General features: G+C 53.7%; 5 protein-coding genes and 1 non-coding gene across 6 annotated transcripts; 4 read left to right on the forward strand and 2 right to left on the reverse strand.

Moving 5' to 3' along the window:
* Positions 1–1,082: 1,082 nt before the first annotated feature.
* On the forward strand, positions 1,083–1,725 carry PUNSTDRAFT_118719 (uncharacterized protein). Its single transcript, XM_007380679.1, has 3 exons — positions 1,083–1,391; positions 1,451–1,534; positions 1,591–1,725. The coding sequence occupies exons 1-3, from the start codon at positions 1,362–1,364 to the stop codon at positions 1,651–1,653; spliced, it is 177 nt and encodes a 58-aa protein (XP_007380741.1). The 5' UTR covers positions 1,083–1,361; the 3' UTR covers positions 1,654–1,725.
* Positions 1,726–2,555: 830 nt separating this feature from the next.
* Positions 2,556–2,641, reverse strand: PUNSTDRAFT_t39. Its single transcript has one exon. It is a non-coding gene; the product is annotated as a tRNA-Val (tRNA).
* A 157-nt stretch (positions 2,642–2,798) lies between these two features.
* Positions 2,799–4,659, forward strand: PUNSTDRAFT_141657 (uncharacterized protein; the record flags this gene model as incomplete). Its single annotated transcript, XM_007380680.1, has 4 exons — positions 2,799–3,012; positions 3,062–3,541; positions 3,611–3,865; positions 3,923–4,659. 4 exons carry the CDS (start codon positions 2,799–2,801, stop codon positions 4,600–4,602), a joined length of 1,629 nt encoding a protein of 542 aa, XP_007380742.1. The 3' UTR covers positions 4,603–4,659.
* A 166-nt stretch (positions 4,660–4,825) lies between these two features.
* Positions 4,826–11,451, forward strand: PUNSTDRAFT_141659 (solute symporter family transporter). Its single transcript, XM_007380681.1, has 27 exons — positions 4,826–6,679; positions 6,739–7,623; positions 7,678–7,707; positions 7,778–7,872; positions 7,929–7,972; positions 8,025–8,086; positions 8,142–8,157; positions 8,222–8,301; positions 8,366–8,382; positions 8,435–8,525; positions 8,579–8,759; positions 8,821–9,002; positions 9,055–9,068; positions 9,122–9,160; positions 9,227–9,310; positions 9,371–9,495; positions 9,543–9,596; positions 9,649–9,657; positions 9,708–9,818; positions 9,868–9,895; positions 9,951–9,964; positions 10,015–10,160; positions 10,211–10,315; positions 10,364–10,668; positions 10,719–10,796; positions 10,852–10,986; positions 11,037–11,451. The coding sequence occupies exons 2-26, from the start codon at positions 7,593–7,595 to the stop codon at positions 10,981–10,983; spliced, it is 2,073 nt and encodes a 690-aa protein (XP_007380743.1). The 5' UTR covers positions 4,826–6,679; positions 6,739–7,592; the 3' UTR covers positions 10,984–10,986; positions 11,037–11,451.
* Positions 11,452–12,089: 638 nt separating this feature from the next.
* PUNSTDRAFT_141660 (uncharacterized protein) lies at positions 12,090–14,966 on the forward strand (the record flags this gene model as incomplete). Its single annotated transcript, XM_007380682.1, has 19 exons — positions 12,090–12,126; positions 12,185–12,201; positions 12,253–12,343; positions 12,397–12,577; positions 12,644–12,825; positions 12,884–12,897; positions 12,955–12,993; positions 13,050–13,133; positions 13,193–13,317; positions 13,367–13,420; positions 13,475–13,483; positions 13,536–13,644; positions 13,703–13,732; positions 13,790–13,803; positions 13,868–14,013; positions 14,067–14,171; positions 14,225–14,538; positions 14,598–14,675; positions 14,740–14,966. The coding sequence occupies 19 exons, from the start codon at positions 12,090–12,092 to the stop codon at positions 14,872–14,874; spliced, it is 1,764 nt and encodes a 587-aa protein (XP_007380744.1). The 3' UTR covers positions 14,875–14,966.
* Positions 14,967–15,506: 540 nt separating this feature from the next.
* On the reverse strand, positions 15,507–16,757 carry PUNSTDRAFT_62851 (uncharacterized protein; the record flags this gene model as incomplete). The annotated part of the gene is made up of 1 exon (XM_007380683.1): positions 15,507–16,757. One exon carries the CDS (start codon positions 16,755–16,757, stop codon positions 15,507–15,509), a length of 1,251 nt encoding a protein of 416 aa, XP_007380745.1.
* Positions 16,758–17,589: the final 832 nt, after the last annotated feature.

Genomic DNA, 17,589 nt, shown 5'->3' on the forward strand with positions numbered 1-17,589 from the left:
ATCTGTAGCGACAGAAACACAGAATAAACAGTTCAAACCCCGATCTGTGGGTTATGCTGTACGTTTATGCCCCCGTACGGCCCTGTGCGTGTGGGGCGGAAATAGAACATCATAAACGCGGAGGTCCGTTGAGAAGGGCTGAGTAGCGAATGAGGAAGAGGGAGGGTCACGTGCATGACAAATTCACGTCTGTAAACGGGCATTCTGGTCTGGAAGGGGGGGTCGGCACCCCCTTCCAGATAAAAGGTCTGTACGAGCGACTTGTAAACCGACAACTTGGCTCGTCGTTGCCGATTTTTCGGCATCGCTCGCTTAGTGGATTTGTAAGCGAAATCTATTCTATTCGGCCTTACAGATCCTTACGGGAAGTCACCCAATATAAGTGAGCTTTCCTGTACCACTTCCCCTCTCGGGTTCCTCCTCCCTGGCGCGGCGTGCCGCAGCAACTCACGTATAACCCCAATCAGGAACCTAAATGGCGCTCATACATCCATCGATGGCAAGTCGTGTATCGATGATGTCGCTCGCGCAAGCTGCCGAATTCGCAGTTCTCATCGGCGGTGTTGCGAACGAGCCCGGGACAAACCCTCTCCTCTGCTCATCAACTTCGCCTTTGGGCGAAGGCTTGCTCTCTGGCGACCCTCTGTCGCGAGTTCTCACGCCGCGGCCATCCAAAGATCGCGCACGGCAGAATTCTGGATGGCTTTAGGTGGTTCCACCAGCGCCATGCCCGCCACCTGTCAACGGTAATCGCGCAGTTCCGTTCGGCCCGTCTCTGGCCTGCGAGCTTGTCGTAGTTTCAACACAGAAACCCGATTGCCACGACGTTCAGAAGGCGATGCTGGTGGCAGCCCTCGCAGTAGGCTTCTATATGGACATGACGCCGGTTTAAGGACATTGATCTCATGATCTCAGACGATCTGGAGTCCTTAGTAAGTGCTCAGACTTATTCGAAATTCGAGACCCGCCGTGAGCGCACTGTTTCAAAATCAGGAGAGAACGTTGCGCTACTTCGGTTCGGCGCCGGCTACCTGCGCCCGGTGATGACGATTGTCCGTAGGCTATGTAGCCTGGGGACTTCAGTGGTCGCCACGATTCGCGATGCGCAGATTCGCTGTCCAGGCGAAGTAGTCCGGTGCCTCCGGCAATCTATTTATGATCGGCTGTTCCGAATGAATGTTTTCCTTCCGCCCCTGGTTTTGCGGCCGCAAAACCATCTCCTCCGGTAACTTTGTGCACGGTCACTACGGAAGGAGGGAAAATGGAAGATCAAGGCCATGTTGCGCCAAGGTCTATAGCGTCACTGCGGATCCATCAGGCCCACGGCGACGGCCCTGGTGAGGAAGACAGAACAGCAGAGGATGTTTCGAGGTTTCAATGAATACATATATGTATGTCGCTCTATGTGCCACTTGCGAGTCACTGGTGGGCGAGCATTCTAGTTTCTCAGACATCTTTCACTGGGGCGAACCACAGCGTCTTGAGCCGGCAGACGGACACATATCGCCCCGACTTCTCCATAGGGCCTTCCACGGTGCATCTCCGGAGTGAACTTAACCTGCTGCGACCAAGTTACTTACGCAAGGACAGAATCCTTGGCGCTCCGACGCATCTGCGACTCCCGACCCTTGGGCATCGAATTACCCCGAATGACTGGCGGGTTTCCGCCTCTGGTCCTACGAGGCACGCCGCGGAGAACATCGCTGCCGACTCGGACCGGAAAAGAAGCACATAAACTGGCCCGCCCTTCTATGTAATGCGACTCTGCATGCGCAGCTGGTTTTGCCGCTGGTGGTGAACGTTCGCCGCGGTGATTGCGCTGCCTGGATAAAGCGCGCATTTGCGGGTCAATTTCTGAATATTCTCGACAACCCGCGCGTATTGGCATGCGGTGCGGTAATCAGTTGTTCCTCTATTGGGTCGGGGCCGGAAATATACCTACCTACCTACCTACCTACCTTTGCTGCTCGCAAGATTATACAGCTACGGTAATTGTTCGGAAGACTACTCCAATTTTCATTGTAGCAATAGCGGCATCCATGATCCAACTCGAACTCTGAATGGTACAACTTCTTCTCGCTGTCATCATGCTATGCTCAGTATCTGGTCGGCGTTTGGTGCATACCCTGGGACAACGGCGTCGACTAACTTCAGGTTTAGGACGTGCTGCGAGTCACCGGCTGCGGCATTATAGGTCACGTAGATCGATGAAGGAAAGAGGCAACTTTTACTCTCGCTCCAAGCAAACAATACTGTAGTTTTACGATTATGTTCGTCCCTCAGTGTCCCCATGGCTTCATGAACCGAACAAAATGACATAAGATTACCTGCTCGACGTTACCTGAGCTTGCTGCGGGTATTCAGGACCAACGGGCCGGTTCGAAATGAACTTCCCACGGATAGTTGAACTAACGTGTTCCTGTCCCCCTTCTACAGACCTGAAAACTACAGTACACGTTCTTCCTATAGACCTGGAGTCTTGGACCGCGTGCGACTCTGTTTGTTGGCTTCCGAATTTCACAAGCAGTAAAGAAGTCGAGAAAGGAGCGCAAAAATGAGTCGGCCCAGGTTCGAACTGAGGACCTTCTGTGAGCAGCTCGTGCTGTTAGACAGATGCGATAACCAACTACGCCACCGACCCGTTGATAGCGGCTCCAACTTAACATATATAATTATACCCACCTCCGTACACAGCGACACGATCACGTGGCTCATTTGTTCAAGAAACGCCCGATTCGGCCTCGATTTCTCTTGCAGTTCCGCCATCCTACTTAGTACTACTAATCCATCGACTCGACATGCTCGGCGCACATACGGTTCCTATTAACTTTCACGACTATGATGTTCCCTTAACCGTCAAAACACCCGGTCGCGCCTTGCATAAGAATCGACGGGAGAACGCTCACACAGTTGGCGCGTCGCACCGGAAGAAGGTGCACATCGGAACACCCTTTACGGGAAAGGCGAAGGGAAAGACCCTTGGGCTGGGTAGAGGGCCGCAGACGGATTCAAGTATGCAGATGCTCGCCTTTCACTCTGGAGTGTGCTAATGCTCGAGTAGAAACACAGTATCTTCTCACACTCGACGATAAGGCCCCTGGCGGATCCAAGCAGTCCATACTTAAACCAAAAACTGAGATAATCCAGACTATCGCGAGACCACTTGGGGACAAAACGCCTGCTCCCAATCGTGCGGCACAGCTTTTGAGTACCGAAACTAATGGCGGAAAGCTCGGTAAACTGGACCTAGACCCTGCTCTGCCTGCTGAGACTCCGGCACCTGCGCCGACGCCTTTTATCCGACCTTCGTCCACGCGCAAGTCGACACGCGCGCGACGGTCCAGCTCGCTGAGTATCGGCGGGCTGCAGCAGAAATTGGGCCTTGGACCAGGGGCTTTCCAGACGCCGAAGACGAATGGATGCCCTTGGGATGTGTCGGAGATGGATATTCAAGTACCGGAGACGATGGAGGAAGGCGTGGAGGCAGCGGAGGAATCGGAAGACGATAGCGAGATTGAGTATATGCCACCTAGGGCTGAAGGTGAGTTCGAACCATTCGCGTTTACAGAACACTAGCAGAGGCCCTAACTGTGCAGCCTCACCTTGATAGAACAACCGTACGAGCCGCCTTTTCCTATGCCTGACTACAAACAGCTTGGAAATATGCTGCGGACTCTTGCGTATACGCCTAAGGTCTATGATGAGCCTGTCATCAACTGGAAGGGCAAGTGCTTCCAACCTTCATTACCTGCCCGTCAAATAATCAGCATCTTTCGTACTGCAGGCGAGATGACCGAAGAGGAAGAGCAAGCTCTACTTAGGGATAGCGGCTTCACGGGCGTCATAGAAACGCTCTCTGGACCTCGTACGTTTCTTTGTCTTCTCAATATCTAAACAAGCCTGATCTCTCTTACGACTGCAGCCGATGATCGGCCCATTGTCCTCCTCGACCTGGATCCTCCCGTGAAGTCAGCCCCACCGGCGCCTGCAGCAACGGGCGATGCCAAACAGACTTCTGGGCCTATTCGTGGAGGGCCTTCAAACACCGTTCGTTCAAACGCGATGAGGCCTGCTTCTCGCCCGATAGCATCTGCGCGCTTGGCTATAACCAGCAAGCCCACGACCGCACCTCGACCCAAATCAACTTCTACTTCGAACAACGCTCCAGCGGATTCCAGCCGGGGTATCGCGAAGCCGTCAACCGTCACCCGACCACTAGCATCGACTGCTTCCAGCCGCTCATTGACGTCCGTTTCGGCAGCGATCGCTGCTCCTGCTCCAGGGATCGGGCGCGCTACATCTGCAATGGATAATCATCGCAAGCCTACTGGTGCAGGGACCGTAGGTACGAGGACGATGCAGGGGTCTAGCGGCATTCGGCCTGCGACATCTTTCAGTTCAAGACCTGCTCCCATCGGCAGCTTAAGGAATACGGGGTCCATGTCGCGTACCGGTATTCCCGCACGCTCAGCGGCCAGCGGAGCAAATCCAAAGGCTGCCACGGTGTTGACGAAACCTAGCACACGGCAGCCTGGCAACCTTGATGACGAGTGGAAACTGGACACGGATGAGCAGTTCGATGAATTTCTGTTCGACGTTTGAATTCATTATTATATGCAGTTTCGCTCTGCTCACAGCTATCTCACCTCGTATGCGTACGGGTCCAGTATGTAACCATATGACTTTCTAGGGTTACTTAATGCCATATAATTTATAAAAGGTGTCTTAGAGTTTCGTGTTTGGCTCTGTTTGGGCCGATACAAGCTCCGGATGGGGCTGTGCAACTGCACAGAATGTCCGACGTTGATCTCGCTGCTGCCGATCTTTTGGGCAACGTTGACTGGGATGCAACTGACGACGTGAATGAAGACTATGTAGAGGGAGAAGAGGATTACGATGACGAAGCAGACGCTGAGGGCGTGGACGACGACGACAACAACGATGAAATCGCCCGGAGGCTGAACGAGCAATTGTGGGCCGACATTAGCAAAGCGCAGGCGGACGCTCAGGCCAATCCTGATGCACATCCTTTGACTGGAAGTAACAAACATTTGGCGGCAATAGCTACGGTTCGCGCTATCATCGCATCGCTCGACCAAGACCCAGTCGCGCGGGGCGTGCTGGCGAGCACGGTTGTACCTGGTCCAGAGTGCGACGGCGCGACGGTGCTGCAGGTTTTTCATCGGATAGTGGTGGGATCGGAGGAAAACAACGCATACAAGGTGCCGAAAAGCGTTGCGAAGGTGTTGAGTGCAATAGTGCTCTCGATTGTCGGCAACCAAACGCTTTTCGCGGGACTATCAGCTGCGAATGGCGAGGGAAAACGCAAGCGAGAGGATGAAGAGACGCTTTTCGGCACAAAGAGGACGCGAACGAACGAGATGTACCATCCGGTGTTCGACGCTGTGCGCACCATCGCCGATACGCTCGCAGCGCCCTCCTCAAGCGCGGTCGTGGATGCCTCTACGATATCCACCATTCAAGTGGCTCTTTACCAGGTGTTCCTCTTCGCAGTCACATCTGCACCCTGCGCAGCATCTCCCGCTGCTACCTCCGCTCTGCAAGACATCGGCGCGCTTATACAAGTTTTAGGCGTCCTCAGCGGCGTCAAAATCGAGCATTCTTCCCAATTGTCGAATACGTCCACCACCATCGTGGATATCGGCGCAGCCGTGTACCCCTGCACAACATCCGGCTGCTCCAAGGTCTTTTCCCGTCTGTACTCCCTCCGCCTCCACACCCGCACGCACGAGCAGCCGCAGGGCGATCCGCGCCCGTTCAAGTGCGCACAGTGTCCCGCGAGCTTCGTGCGTAACCACGACCTGAAGCGACACGCCCGCCTGCATGACCGCCGCGCATGGAGGTGTGGCGGGTGCTCGAAGATTTTCTCAAGGCGAGACGCGATCAAGAGGCACAGGAACGCGGCAAGCAAGACGCCTGGCAGCGCGTGCGTGAATGCGGAGGTGGAGGAGGTGGATGTTCCTGAGGAGGCTGAGGGCGAGGACGGGAAGGAGGTGCGGAGGACGAAGATGTGGAGCGGGATGATGGGCACGACGTTCATGGGCGGGGCTCAGGGAGGGGTGGAGGATGGGGAGGTTACCCTGGACGAGGTGACGACTCTGCAGGAGGAGGTGTTGAGACTGCATGCAGTGCTGAAGTCGCGAGTCGAGCGTGCTATGGGTGGACAAGGACGACATGCTCTAAGTCCCACGAGCACTGGCGATGCGACGCTCTCGGGTTCATCAAACACCACCACCACAACTCCCGCTCCTTTTCAAGCGCAAGAAAACGGCGCTGCGCAGGATAATACCGCCTACATGTCTCTCTCGTTTCCCTCGGACAGTCCTTCCACATCTGGTATCGCTGCGACGTCTTCCGCTCCGTTATCGTCCTACGGTCTTTCGGAGGAGCAAACCCGCCTGTTGGAGGCTGCGATTGCGCAAGCTGCGAGTGCGGCGCAGGCCCAAGCTGAGGCGGAAGCGCTGGAAGAGGAGGAGGATGAAGAAAATGGTGATGGTGAGGAGAACGTCGAGACGGGAGCTGAGAGCGGTGGAGCTTTGACGGCAGACGTTGAAGCGACGGTGGAGGAAGAGGAGGTAGACGATGATGATGACATGGTTGAGGAGGATATACCTGCTATGTCCGGTGCGGCTACGTGATCGCGGTGTGGGCCAATCAGGTATGCGCACTGTATTCCGACCTTTTACGGATGTAACACTAACCCACATGCCGGACTAGATTGTGAGGTTCTGCTAGACGCGTGTCTACCCACCCTGGTGGTTCAACAGGTATCCGCCAGCTGACAGCAGATACCTTAACGACCTCTGGCGATTAAAACTTGGCACTCTTCTTCGATCCCGACCGATACATTCACAACGTCATTGCCTCCACCGGCGTCTTGCATACGAGGCAATCATCAGTACCGTTTGGAAGCGCCCACGTTTTCCATTCAGGTCGAGCTTCGGTCACAAAGCTTCTCCGATCGTTCCAATCATCAATTTCGTGGACGACTTGATGGCATTCATGAGTAGCTGTATTTCAGTCGGCACCCCCTTCATCTTACATCGGACCGTGGATGGTCGGCTCCTGTGTCTATCGACGTTCATCCTGGCTTCCTTGCATTCCCCGATCTTGTCGGCAGTTCCTGATCGGACCACCATAAAACGGGACAGGGCGCTATCAGAAGTCCTGAAAACGTGGTTCCGACAGGGGAGGAGGTAGCAGAGACCATATAGGGACATATAGAGGGCCGCGAGGCATAACACTGCACAGTCAGAAGCTCCAGCATCTCTCCCTGTCCAACTCGAATCCAGCGTCAATTGCGCTGTATCAACGACCGATTATCGTTGCGCTCGGGGTACTTACCGCCTTCTCTTCAGTGGGTGATAGTTTCTCCCATATCGCTACTTCTGTCTGCCCCCTGGGTAAATGTTGCTCTCCGCAGACGAAGTCGGTGCTTCGATGCTATCTTATCTTGCCGCCCTTGTGAAAGAGCTACATATAAGTGTTCCCGAAGCCCTACCCACCAGAGCGAACGAGTCGGAATCGCTTTGCCTCTTGCTTTCTGCTGACCACGCCAGAAGAAACCCAAAATGGCCGAATCCGAGTTCAGACCTTTGCTCTGTACGTTCGTACTCACAAAGGTTGATGCGGGTGACTGACGTCATATGGATGCAGCGCAAAGTGTTGGCTATGGTGTCGTCGTCGGTACGCTTACCGTCCTCAGCACAAGTGGCGACAGGATAAATTTGTGCGACTGATGCTCATCTCTGGCAAGGTGTCGGATTCTTCTTCGCAGCAGTGATGCTGGTCTTGACATACGTTCAAACCAAACACACGAAGCTTTCACCTCATTCTTCAGAGGAGTTTTCTGTGGGTAATTTTGATTTAATTAGGTGATATTCTGCTTACAACATCTTGCGATGTAGAGTGCCTCGAGGAGCGTGAAACCCGGGTTGGTTTGTTGTGGAATGTGAGCGAGACGCTGACCCATCTTATTCGATACTTACGTGATGTTCCGACAGAGTAAGCGCGTGGACATGGAGTGCAACCTTGCTCCAATCTAGCACTGCTGCATACACCTTTGGTAACGACCTGTCCCTGATAGTTGGTTCCGCTCTACTAAAACTGAACCCTCACAGGCGTCAGCGGACCATGGTAACGGATCCTTGCCACGTGTTCTAAATACTCCTGCCAGTGGCTCATGAGCATCCCATCGTAGGTGGTACGGCGTTGGGGGAACAATACAACTCGGTATCTTCGCTATGGTCGCAGCTAAGGTCAAAATCAATGCCAACGGAGGTTCGTTCCGAAGCTGTATCCGCATTGACGTATCAGTATCTCATCCACGTTACTTCGACAACAGCGCATACCTTCCTCGAGGTGGTCATCCATCATGTCGACATCGTGTCTCGGACTCTGATCGTGTCTTCAGATCGTAAAGGTTCGCTTCGGGACAGCCGCGCACCTGGTGTTCACTTTTTATGCCGTTCTCTGCAACCTAGTAGTCAGCGGTTCTTTAATCTGTACGTTGGAGCCATATCGCACGATAATTGACGTTGAAGATCAGCGTAATCAGTGGGTGGAGCCGCCACGGTGAATGCGCTGACGGGCATGCCCATCATCGCGGCATGTTTCCTGTTACCGATTGGTATCGCCGTTTACGTCGTCTTCGGCGGACTACGTGCTACCTTTATATGCGATTATGCGCACACAGTGATCTTATTCACCATCATATACCTCTTTATCTTCCGAGCATAGTGAGTAAAGTCCCCTTATAAGGCTACGTGAACCTCTCACTCAAGCCCCGCAATGCTTCAGTGGAACTGCCGAAGATATCGGCAGTCCGAATAGCATGTACGACCTGCTGGCGCAAGCGGCCCGAAATACGCCTGTGGTGGGGAATCAGAACGGCAGCTATTTAACGATGAAATCCAACCAGGGCTTGGTGTTTGGTGCTACCACTATCTTGTCGGGCTTTGCCGGCGTGTTTTGCGACCAAGGTACGCGCCAACATGCTCGTTCCATGAGTACGATCCTAAGGGTCATCTGCAGGTTATTGGCAGAGAGTAAGAAGAAAAAGAAGACCGTACCTCGTGGCGCGTCTAATGTCTCCTTACAGGCCATTGCCAGTGCGCCTGAATCCACCACAAAAGCCTATGTAAGTCTGCCACTTTCGTTACCTGGTGACTCCCGTTCAGTTCATCCCTGACCTGAACTGCCCAAGATGCTCGGGGGTTTGTCTTGGTTCGCGGTACCCTGGGCCTTCGCGTCGTGTTTGGGCTTGGCTGCCCGAGCTTTGTTGACGAACGTGCGCTGGTTCCCCTCACACTAGATGCGCTTGAAGTAACCCTGTTATGCGCACCTTCAGCCGAAGTTTCCAACGTACCCTAATCCTTTGTCAGCTTCACAAGCGAGTGCTGGACTGGCCGCTCCCGCCGCTGCCGCGGTTCTAATGGGTAAAGGTGGCGCTGTCGCTATTCTACTAGTGGTCTTGTGAGAACTTCCAATTCTAACGAGGTCCTTTAACTGATCAATCCTAGTATGGCCGTTACTTCGGCGGCGAGCGCAGAGCTTATCGCGGTCTCGAGCATCTTGTGAGTCTGTTCGTATCAGTCGGATGCCCTTGCTGACCCTATTTCATGACAGTTCATATGAGTAAGCTGCACGTGAAGAGTTACTTGAGTATTACTCAGTTGCATCTGCAGCCTGTATCGTGTTTACTGGAGGAAAACGGCTGGCGGCACGGAGCTTGTACGCGTCTCGCACTATTTCATCGTGTTCTGGGCCATCTGGATGGGCGCTTGGTCAACTATCGTGAGCCCATCATGCACCTGATGAGCTGTAGCTGATCCTCCCGATTTAGCTGAATAAAGCTAGTATTGACCTCGGATGGGTGAGTTCGTCGTGGTGATCAAGAGCGATTATTCAGTACACTCACATTACCACAGCTCTTCTACGTGCAGTGCGTGTGCGCCGACATGACACGACCAGTCCATCTGACATACCTTCCAGGGGCGCAGTGCTGAGTCCAGCGGTAATTCCGGTTGCATTGACAGTTGGTTGGAGCAAGTTGACGGCAGCCGGTGTCTTATCCGGTTCAATCATCGGCGCCATCCTTGGTATACTCGCATGGATGATCGGGTGTCTGAAGATTTACGGCAAGTCATCACTACCGCTTACTAGTCCCACGACACTCATGCTGTCGCAGGAACAATCAACATAACAAACTTGGCTCTACCATACTCCGCGATCTGCAGCGGGCTCACCGGTCTTCTCTTTTCCGGAATCATCACTGTTGTAGTCTCCCTTCTCGGTTCGTGGTCTTCCATGGTCGACCGGAGTCAAGCTCACAGATGCATAGGCCGTCAGAACTATGACTTCTCCGGGACGAGGGCTATTGCTATGGTGGACCCGGTAGTCAAAGAGGATATGCAAGACGTTCCTGAAGAAGAAGCAAAGCGACCCAGTTCCAGCGTGGGAGCACAGGAGAAGAACGACAAGGATCCGGAAGCTGGGGTCACCACTGTGACAACGATTCCCGTCGCGTCGGAGACAATCCCGCCCTTCGCTCAGGAAGGACACAAGCCTGCAAGTCGGGAAGTGTTGCAGGCTGTGTACAGAAGGGCAGCGTGGATGTCGCTGGCTCTGACCCTATGCGTAGCTATCGTGAGTCCTCGCTCGTCGCACATTTGCACGCAAAATGACCAGCGAATCAGCTTGTACCGTTACCCATGTTCTTCTCGCACTATGTTTTTAGCAAGGAATTCTTCACCTTCTGGATTGCGTGCACGATCGTAAGCTGCAGCCCGCATGGTCCTGAGATGAGCTTTTGATGGCATTTTGTGGCAGATCTGGGCTTTCCTGTCGGGCACATTCTGCATCATTCTCCCCGTTGTGGAGTCTCGGAAACAGATCTTGACAATTGTCAGAGCATCTCTCCGGGCATTGCGTCTCGTTGGGCACGACCATAGCAAGGCGTGAGAGGCAGGTTGTCCTTTTCTTTTGATGAATACGGACTGAAGTGGATATCATAGAAGCAGGCCTGGAAAGCGAACGTGCTGTTGTAGCCACCTGAATACTTGAATTGAGTACTTGAATGCTAAGAAACTGCCTCGGCATCTGTGTGCATGCTGATGCTGTTAATTACTGAGGGACCGCCGCGGCCCAGGTCGAGTGGCACGCCCTGGCATCCCCGCAATCTTTCTCTCATACAGGAACTTCCATTCTCTTCCTGGGTAAATGCTGCACTCCGCAGACAAAGTTAGCTCTTCGACGCTATCTTATCTTGCCGTGCTTGTGAAGATGCTACATATAGCTGTTCCGGAAGCCCGTGTGGTCACTGGAGCGCAAGATTTATAACGTTGACGTTTGCTCGGTCTTGATCTCTTGCGCCCGCGTTGAGCAACTGAAAAGTTATGTCTTCAACGGCCGAGTCCGCATTCAAACCCCTACTCTGTGCGATGAAAGTGTTCCAGGGCGCTGATAAGGATACTAACGTCATATGGACATAGCGCAGGGCGTCGGTTATGGTGTAGTCGTTGGTACGTGCCATTTACCTCCTTCGTGGCAATTCAATGATGTGAATTATCTGGTCCTTTCGCATCAATGGTGCTTCACGTAGGAGTCGGATTTTTCTTCGCGGCTGTGATGCTGGTCTTGACATATGTACAAGCCAAGTTCACCAAGCTTTCGCCGCATTCATCAGAGGAGTTTTCTGTAAGCAAACATGGGAACTGACGACAAGTTTTCGCTCATAAAGACTTGAAGAGCGCTTCCAGGAATGTTAAGCCTGGATTAGTATGCTGTGGGATGTGAGTTCCGCTAACTCCCTGGCGACAGACTGCCCTGATCCATGATTAGAGTCAGTGCGTGGACGTGGAGCGCGACCTTACTTCAATCGAGCACTTCAGCGTATACATTTGGTACGAAGTTGTGTCTATCGCGCTGGTTTCTGAGACTGAGATTATGTATTAGGCGTCAGCGGCCCCTGGTAGTCGATTATCGTGCTCTTGGTCTAGCTGTGGCTAACGATAGACTCCCGAAGGTGGTACGGGGTTGGCGGGACCATTCAGCTCGGCATATTCGCCATGGCCGCGGCCAAGGTCAAAATGAACGCAAACGGGGGTGAGTATTTGCTTGTTCGAGTACAAGGGCGGCACCCTGAAAGGATGTTGGAACATAGCACATACCTTTCTTGAGGTAAGTATTCGTTGTATGGACCGCAACTTCGGAACCTCATAGATAGCGCAGATAGTGAAGGTCCGCTTTGGGACTCCCGCTCATCTGGTCTTCACCTTCTACGCAGTTCTCTGCAACATCGTAGTCAGCGGGTCCCTCATATGTACGTCACGATGGCAATCCCCCGAAAGTAACTGCTCATCGTTATACGAGCAGTGGGAGGTGCGGCTACAGTCAATGCGCTCACCGGCATGCCCATCATCGCGGCCTGCTTTCTCTTGCCTATCGGCATCGCCGTCTACGTCGTCTTCGGCGGGCTTCGTGCTACCTTTATATGCGATTATGCGCACACGGTGGTTATCTTCACCATCATTTACTTGTTCGTCTTCCGAGCATAGTGAGTGTTAGGCCCTCATTTATGAGAGATTGATGATCCGCTGATCGGATTGCCCGCGTTCGATAGTGGTACTGCTGAAGATATCGGCAGTCCAAGTAGCATGTACGATTTATTGACGGAAGCAGCAAAGATTATGCCTGTAACGGGGAATGAACATGGAAGCTACCTCACGATGAAGTCTAATCAGGGCTTGGTGTTTGCCGCTGCTGGTATGTTGACAGGATTATCGGGGGTGTTCTGTGACCAAGGTGTGTTCGTCATTGATCACGATGTTTGCATTTTGCGCTTACGGGGTGCTATCTACAGGTTACTGGCAAAGAGTAAGATGAGAGACGTTGACAACCCGACAACCATGTCTAATCTGGGACATTTTGTAGGCTATCGCCAGCGCTCCAGAATCTACCACAAAAGCATATGTACGATCCTACCCTTCTCTTTCTCCAAGGACGGAGCGGCCTTATCTTACACCCAGATGCTTGGAGGGCTCTCTTGGTTCGCGGTACCTTGGGCTTTTGCATCATGCTTGGGCCTGGCCGCTCGCGCTCTGTTGACAAACGTGAGCTCGGTTCTATACTCGTCAAGATACTGGTACTAACGACATGGAATCGTCTGTAGCCCAAGTTCCCGACGTACCCTAATCCGCTATCTGCGTCGCAAGCAAGCGCCGGGCTGGCTGCTCCTGCAGCTGCCGCTGTATTGATGGGAAAAGGAGGAGCAGTGGCGATCTTGCTGGTTGTTTTGTATGTTGGTGGATATTCCTTGCAGCTTCGAGCCCTAAATCGTGCCTAGCATGGCCGTCACCTCTGCGGCAAGTGCAGAACTCATCGCGGTATCGAGTATCTTGTGAGCCGATTTAGATATACCGTGGTTACTTGCTCTGATCGAAACGAACCCCAGCTCCTATGAGTGAGTTCCGGCAATCAGATCCGAGAAACACTTGCGCCAAACAGGTAGCTAGCTTGTATCGTGTGTACTGGAGGAAAGCTGCGGGAGGGGCAGAAATCGTGCGGGTTTCGCACTGGTTTATCGTGTTTTGGGCGATCTGGATGGGGGCATGGTCGGCGATCGTAAGTCCGAGATCATACACCACCTCGCATTGCGGTTTATGTTTGTTTTGGCGCCCAGCTCAATAGGGCGAGTATAGACCTTGGATGGGTAAGTCGCCTCTGAACGACCATCGCACTTTCCCCATCTGTTGACGACGCAATGCAGCTTTACTATGTGCAGTGAGTTTCCCGTTTGCCCCCCATACACGCGATGTGCTCGAAGCGCGTCTTACACTGTTTTCAGAGGCGCAGTCCTCAGCCCCGCAGTGATCCCGGTCGCCTTGACTGTGGGTTGGAGCAGGCTCACAGCGACAGGAGTTCTCTGGGGCTCCATCGTGGGGGCGATCCTCGCCGTCCTCGCTTGGATGATCGGATGCCTCAAGATCTACGGTAGGTAGCTATAGTTCCGGGCTTTGTTCGCTTTGTTGAGCACGACATTGCAGGGTCGATCAATATCACCAACCTCGCCCTCCCGTACTCCGCGATCTGTAGTGGTGTCACGGGCCTCCTGTTCTCCGGAGTCATCACCGTCGTAGTATCTCTACTTGGTACGTGGCACACTTTCGCGATTCGGGGGGTCCCTCGCTTACATCTTCCCTAGGGCACCAAAGGTACGATTTTGCTGGGACGAGGGCTATCGCTGTAGTGGACCCGGTCGACGAAGAGGATTCGGGCGTGCAAGGCGTACCTGCAGAACGGGAGGACAGCGCAAGCTCGAGCGCGGGCGGGCAAGAGAAGAACGCGAAGGATCCGGAGGCTGGGAATACTACCGTAACGACGATCCCTGTCGCTTCCGAGACGATGCCACCGTTTTCGTCGGGAGGGACCAGGCCGCCTGCGAGTCCGGAGGTGTTGCAAGCGGTGTACAAAAAGGCGGCTTGGATGGCTCTGGCGCTCACGCTATGTGTCACGATCGTGCGTCGCATGTCTGCTTTTCAGCTTCGTCCCGAATCTGAAGGGAGGGAGAACTGTAGATCGTGCCGCTGCCCATGTTTTTCTCGCATTACGTGTTCAGCAAGAGCTTCTTCACTTTTTGGATCGCATGCACAATCGTACGTTGCAATTCAACGGGTGACATGCTCGTCGGCGTCTTGACGATATCGTTTTCCCTTGCAGATTTGGGCGTTCTTATCGGGCACATTTTGCATCGTCCTTCCAGTGATCGAGTCTCGAAGGCAGATCTTGACGATCGCGAGAGCATCTTTCAAGGCATTACGGTTCGCTGGGCGCGGCGACCATACAAAGGCATAGATGGCGAGAAATCCCCACCATAAAGTAGACAAATGCTCTTGTCGCGTCTACCACGGTGCAAGGACCAGATTCAATCCAATCGGAAAACTAGCAACATTGATGTTTGGTGGTCGCGCTAAGAGATCGCCTTCGATGTTCCTGTAACAACTTAGCCTCATCGGTGCACTGGTGCCGACGGCAAGCCTGAGGGTTCAACGTTCAACTTCACGAGAACGGCGAACATTGACGACAGAGGGCTGACCGTCAGTGAAACGCCGTCGCAATCACGTGATAGCGGGCGCTGTCAGTGAACGACACGCGAGTCGAAGACGCGAGATTCCTGCGTTGCACGGCGTCGGCACTCACACATATGTTATACGCTGGGAACGAACTCCGATGGGCGACCTGTTTATGGACTGCACCTCTCATGTACGAATCCACTGCGGGCAATTCGCCAAGGCACCCGGGCTGCGGAAGGCACTGCGATTCTTTTTTTTTTTTTGGACGAGTAGATATTCTTATTCAGCAATTGACAGGCATGTCTAACCCTAAATAAGCTACTCCTAAATAGCGGGCTTTGTGGGCCCGGTCCGAGGAAAAATGCTCAATACCACGACCCCTGGGGGAACTCCAGGGCGAGTGGGGCTCGTGCACTACCAAGGTGGCTCCGGTCTGCGGAGTCTCGGCAGCTTAATACCCACTAAAACCTCACGGCGTTTGGCCCAGTCATCCGGGAGCGCTTGCTCGTTTGCGAGCATTCCGTCCCATGTTCCCTGCACTTTCCGTGCATGCGACGCCGTGCGTACTGTTCTGCATGCCATGGTGTGGTCACTTTCTAGCCGCCTTTGTATGGCTAGTTCCCATCTGCGCCGTATTGTTTCTCCGCTGTGTGTCCTGTCTTGTATTGTTCTTTCGCACCGGAGTGTCCATATCAGGTGCGCGGATTCTGATATCAGTATTTTCATCAGTCTTGATCGGTTGGTCCGGAGTGTGTCAATTCCTGTCTCTTGGTTTGTCTCTTTGATCTGTATTGCGCCGCATCCAAGGATGAGGCCGAGTGTGATGTCAGGCGGGGCTCCTCGGCGGTGCGGCCAGGCGTCGTGTAGTAAGTCCCACACGACCTTCCTCGGGCCGTTGCCGCATTCCGTCATTATGTGCTCCATCGATTCCTCATCTCCACAGTAGGCGCATGCCTCCCGTTCTGTGAGGCCCGGGACATTCTGCCAGAACTTCCCTAACTTATGGGATCCGTGCATCGCACGATATAGGAGTTGTCTTACCGGCTGGCGGAGGTCCTTGCATTTTGTCGACTTCCACAGGGTTCCGTCGTCCAGCATCACTCCATTGGTCCTCTGAATTGCGTGTCGTGCCATATCTAGTGGGGCTAGAGCTGCCGGGCGCACGGTTTTTAATCCTTTGTGAGTCATTATCCCTTCATACAGCAGGGATTGGGTCATCGCCGATAGTTTTGCTCCTCGAAGGTCGAATTCTGGGGGGATACTAAGGTCTAGGGTATCAGCTCTGTCTTTGTTGGTACCTTCTTTCGCGAGTACGTCCGCTCTCTCGTTCCCTTCTTCTCCAGAGTGGCCTTTCACCCAGACGAAGTCCGTTGTCGCAGAACGTCGTCTCAGATGGAACGCGGTGGCCTTGAACAGGTCGGAGTTCGCCACCCCTATCCACCCTATATCCTCCCATGTTGGGAGGTGTGTTGTCAGGCCGTCGATCACATACATCGAGTCTGTTTTGAAGAGTATCGGCACGAAGGGCGCCATCGCCTGTAGTGCCACAAGGACCGCCGCGATTTCACCCCGCTGGTTCGAGTGTTTGTCTCCCGGCACCCTAACTGCCTTGCTTGCGTTCGGTATGTCTGGTATCCAGACTCCGCTTCCGCTTATCGCGTCCATCGATCCGTTGTTTGTGCAGGAACCGTCCGTGTATATGACGATTTTTTCCTCTTCCACGTTCCGCCCTCTGGCCGGTCTGCTCAGCCGTGTGGCGGGTTCTCGCCCTGGTTCGTGTCCGCTTGTGAAGACCCGTATTCCCTCGCCTGGGTTGGTTTTGAGGGTCACTGATGGGTCGAATCGTATTACACCGCGTCGGTTTCTCTCCTGTCTATTCTTTTCTCGTCTGGTGTGCGTCAGGGTTAGCCCGTCGTTTCGCCCTTTGTTGTGTATCGAGAACCTCGGTTCGATCCGCCGGAGTATCGTATCTGCCCTTTGGCAGCATTGGTTCGGGTCCTTGCATCCCGCATTTCGGTCAGCAGAACATTCATTGCATTGGCATCTACTGTGCATTGAGTGGCTAATCTTCCCCAATCTCTTTGCGTGGTCTAGCATGTCTTTTACAGTCACCACGCTGTGTGCCGTTTTCAGGCATTTATCTTTCGTCCTGTGGTACGTCCATCTTGGCGCTCCCAGGTGGCACCAAGCCGGCAGGAGGAGCTTCACCCGGTCTGCGATCCTGACCGCGTCGAAGATAACTCCATATTTCCTCGCCATCTTCAGCCAGAGCACGATGTCCTTGGGCATTTTCGCCGCGTTCGGTCCTTGCGTCGGCGCCGACCAGTCCTGCAGGAAGGAATTCAGCCTGTCTTGCGAGTCAACCCCTCGTGGGGCGGCGCTGTTCACTAGTAGGTCCGCCAGGGCGGCCCATCTCGGTCTTTGACTGTCCATGGTAAGGTATTCCCGTAGCCATACTAGCGCAATGGCTTCGTTCCTGGCCTCTAGGTTAACTAGG

The sequence above is a fragment of the Punctularia strigosozonata genome (assembly GCF_000264995.1).
Source record: "Punctularia strigosozonata HHB-11173 SS5 unplaced genomic scaffold PUNSTscaffold_3, whole genome shotgun sequence".
In the NCBI taxonomy this organism is placed as follows: domain Eukaryota; kingdom Fungi; phylum Basidiomycota; class Agaricomycetes; order Corticiales; family Punctulariaceae; genus Punctularia; species Punctularia strigosozonata.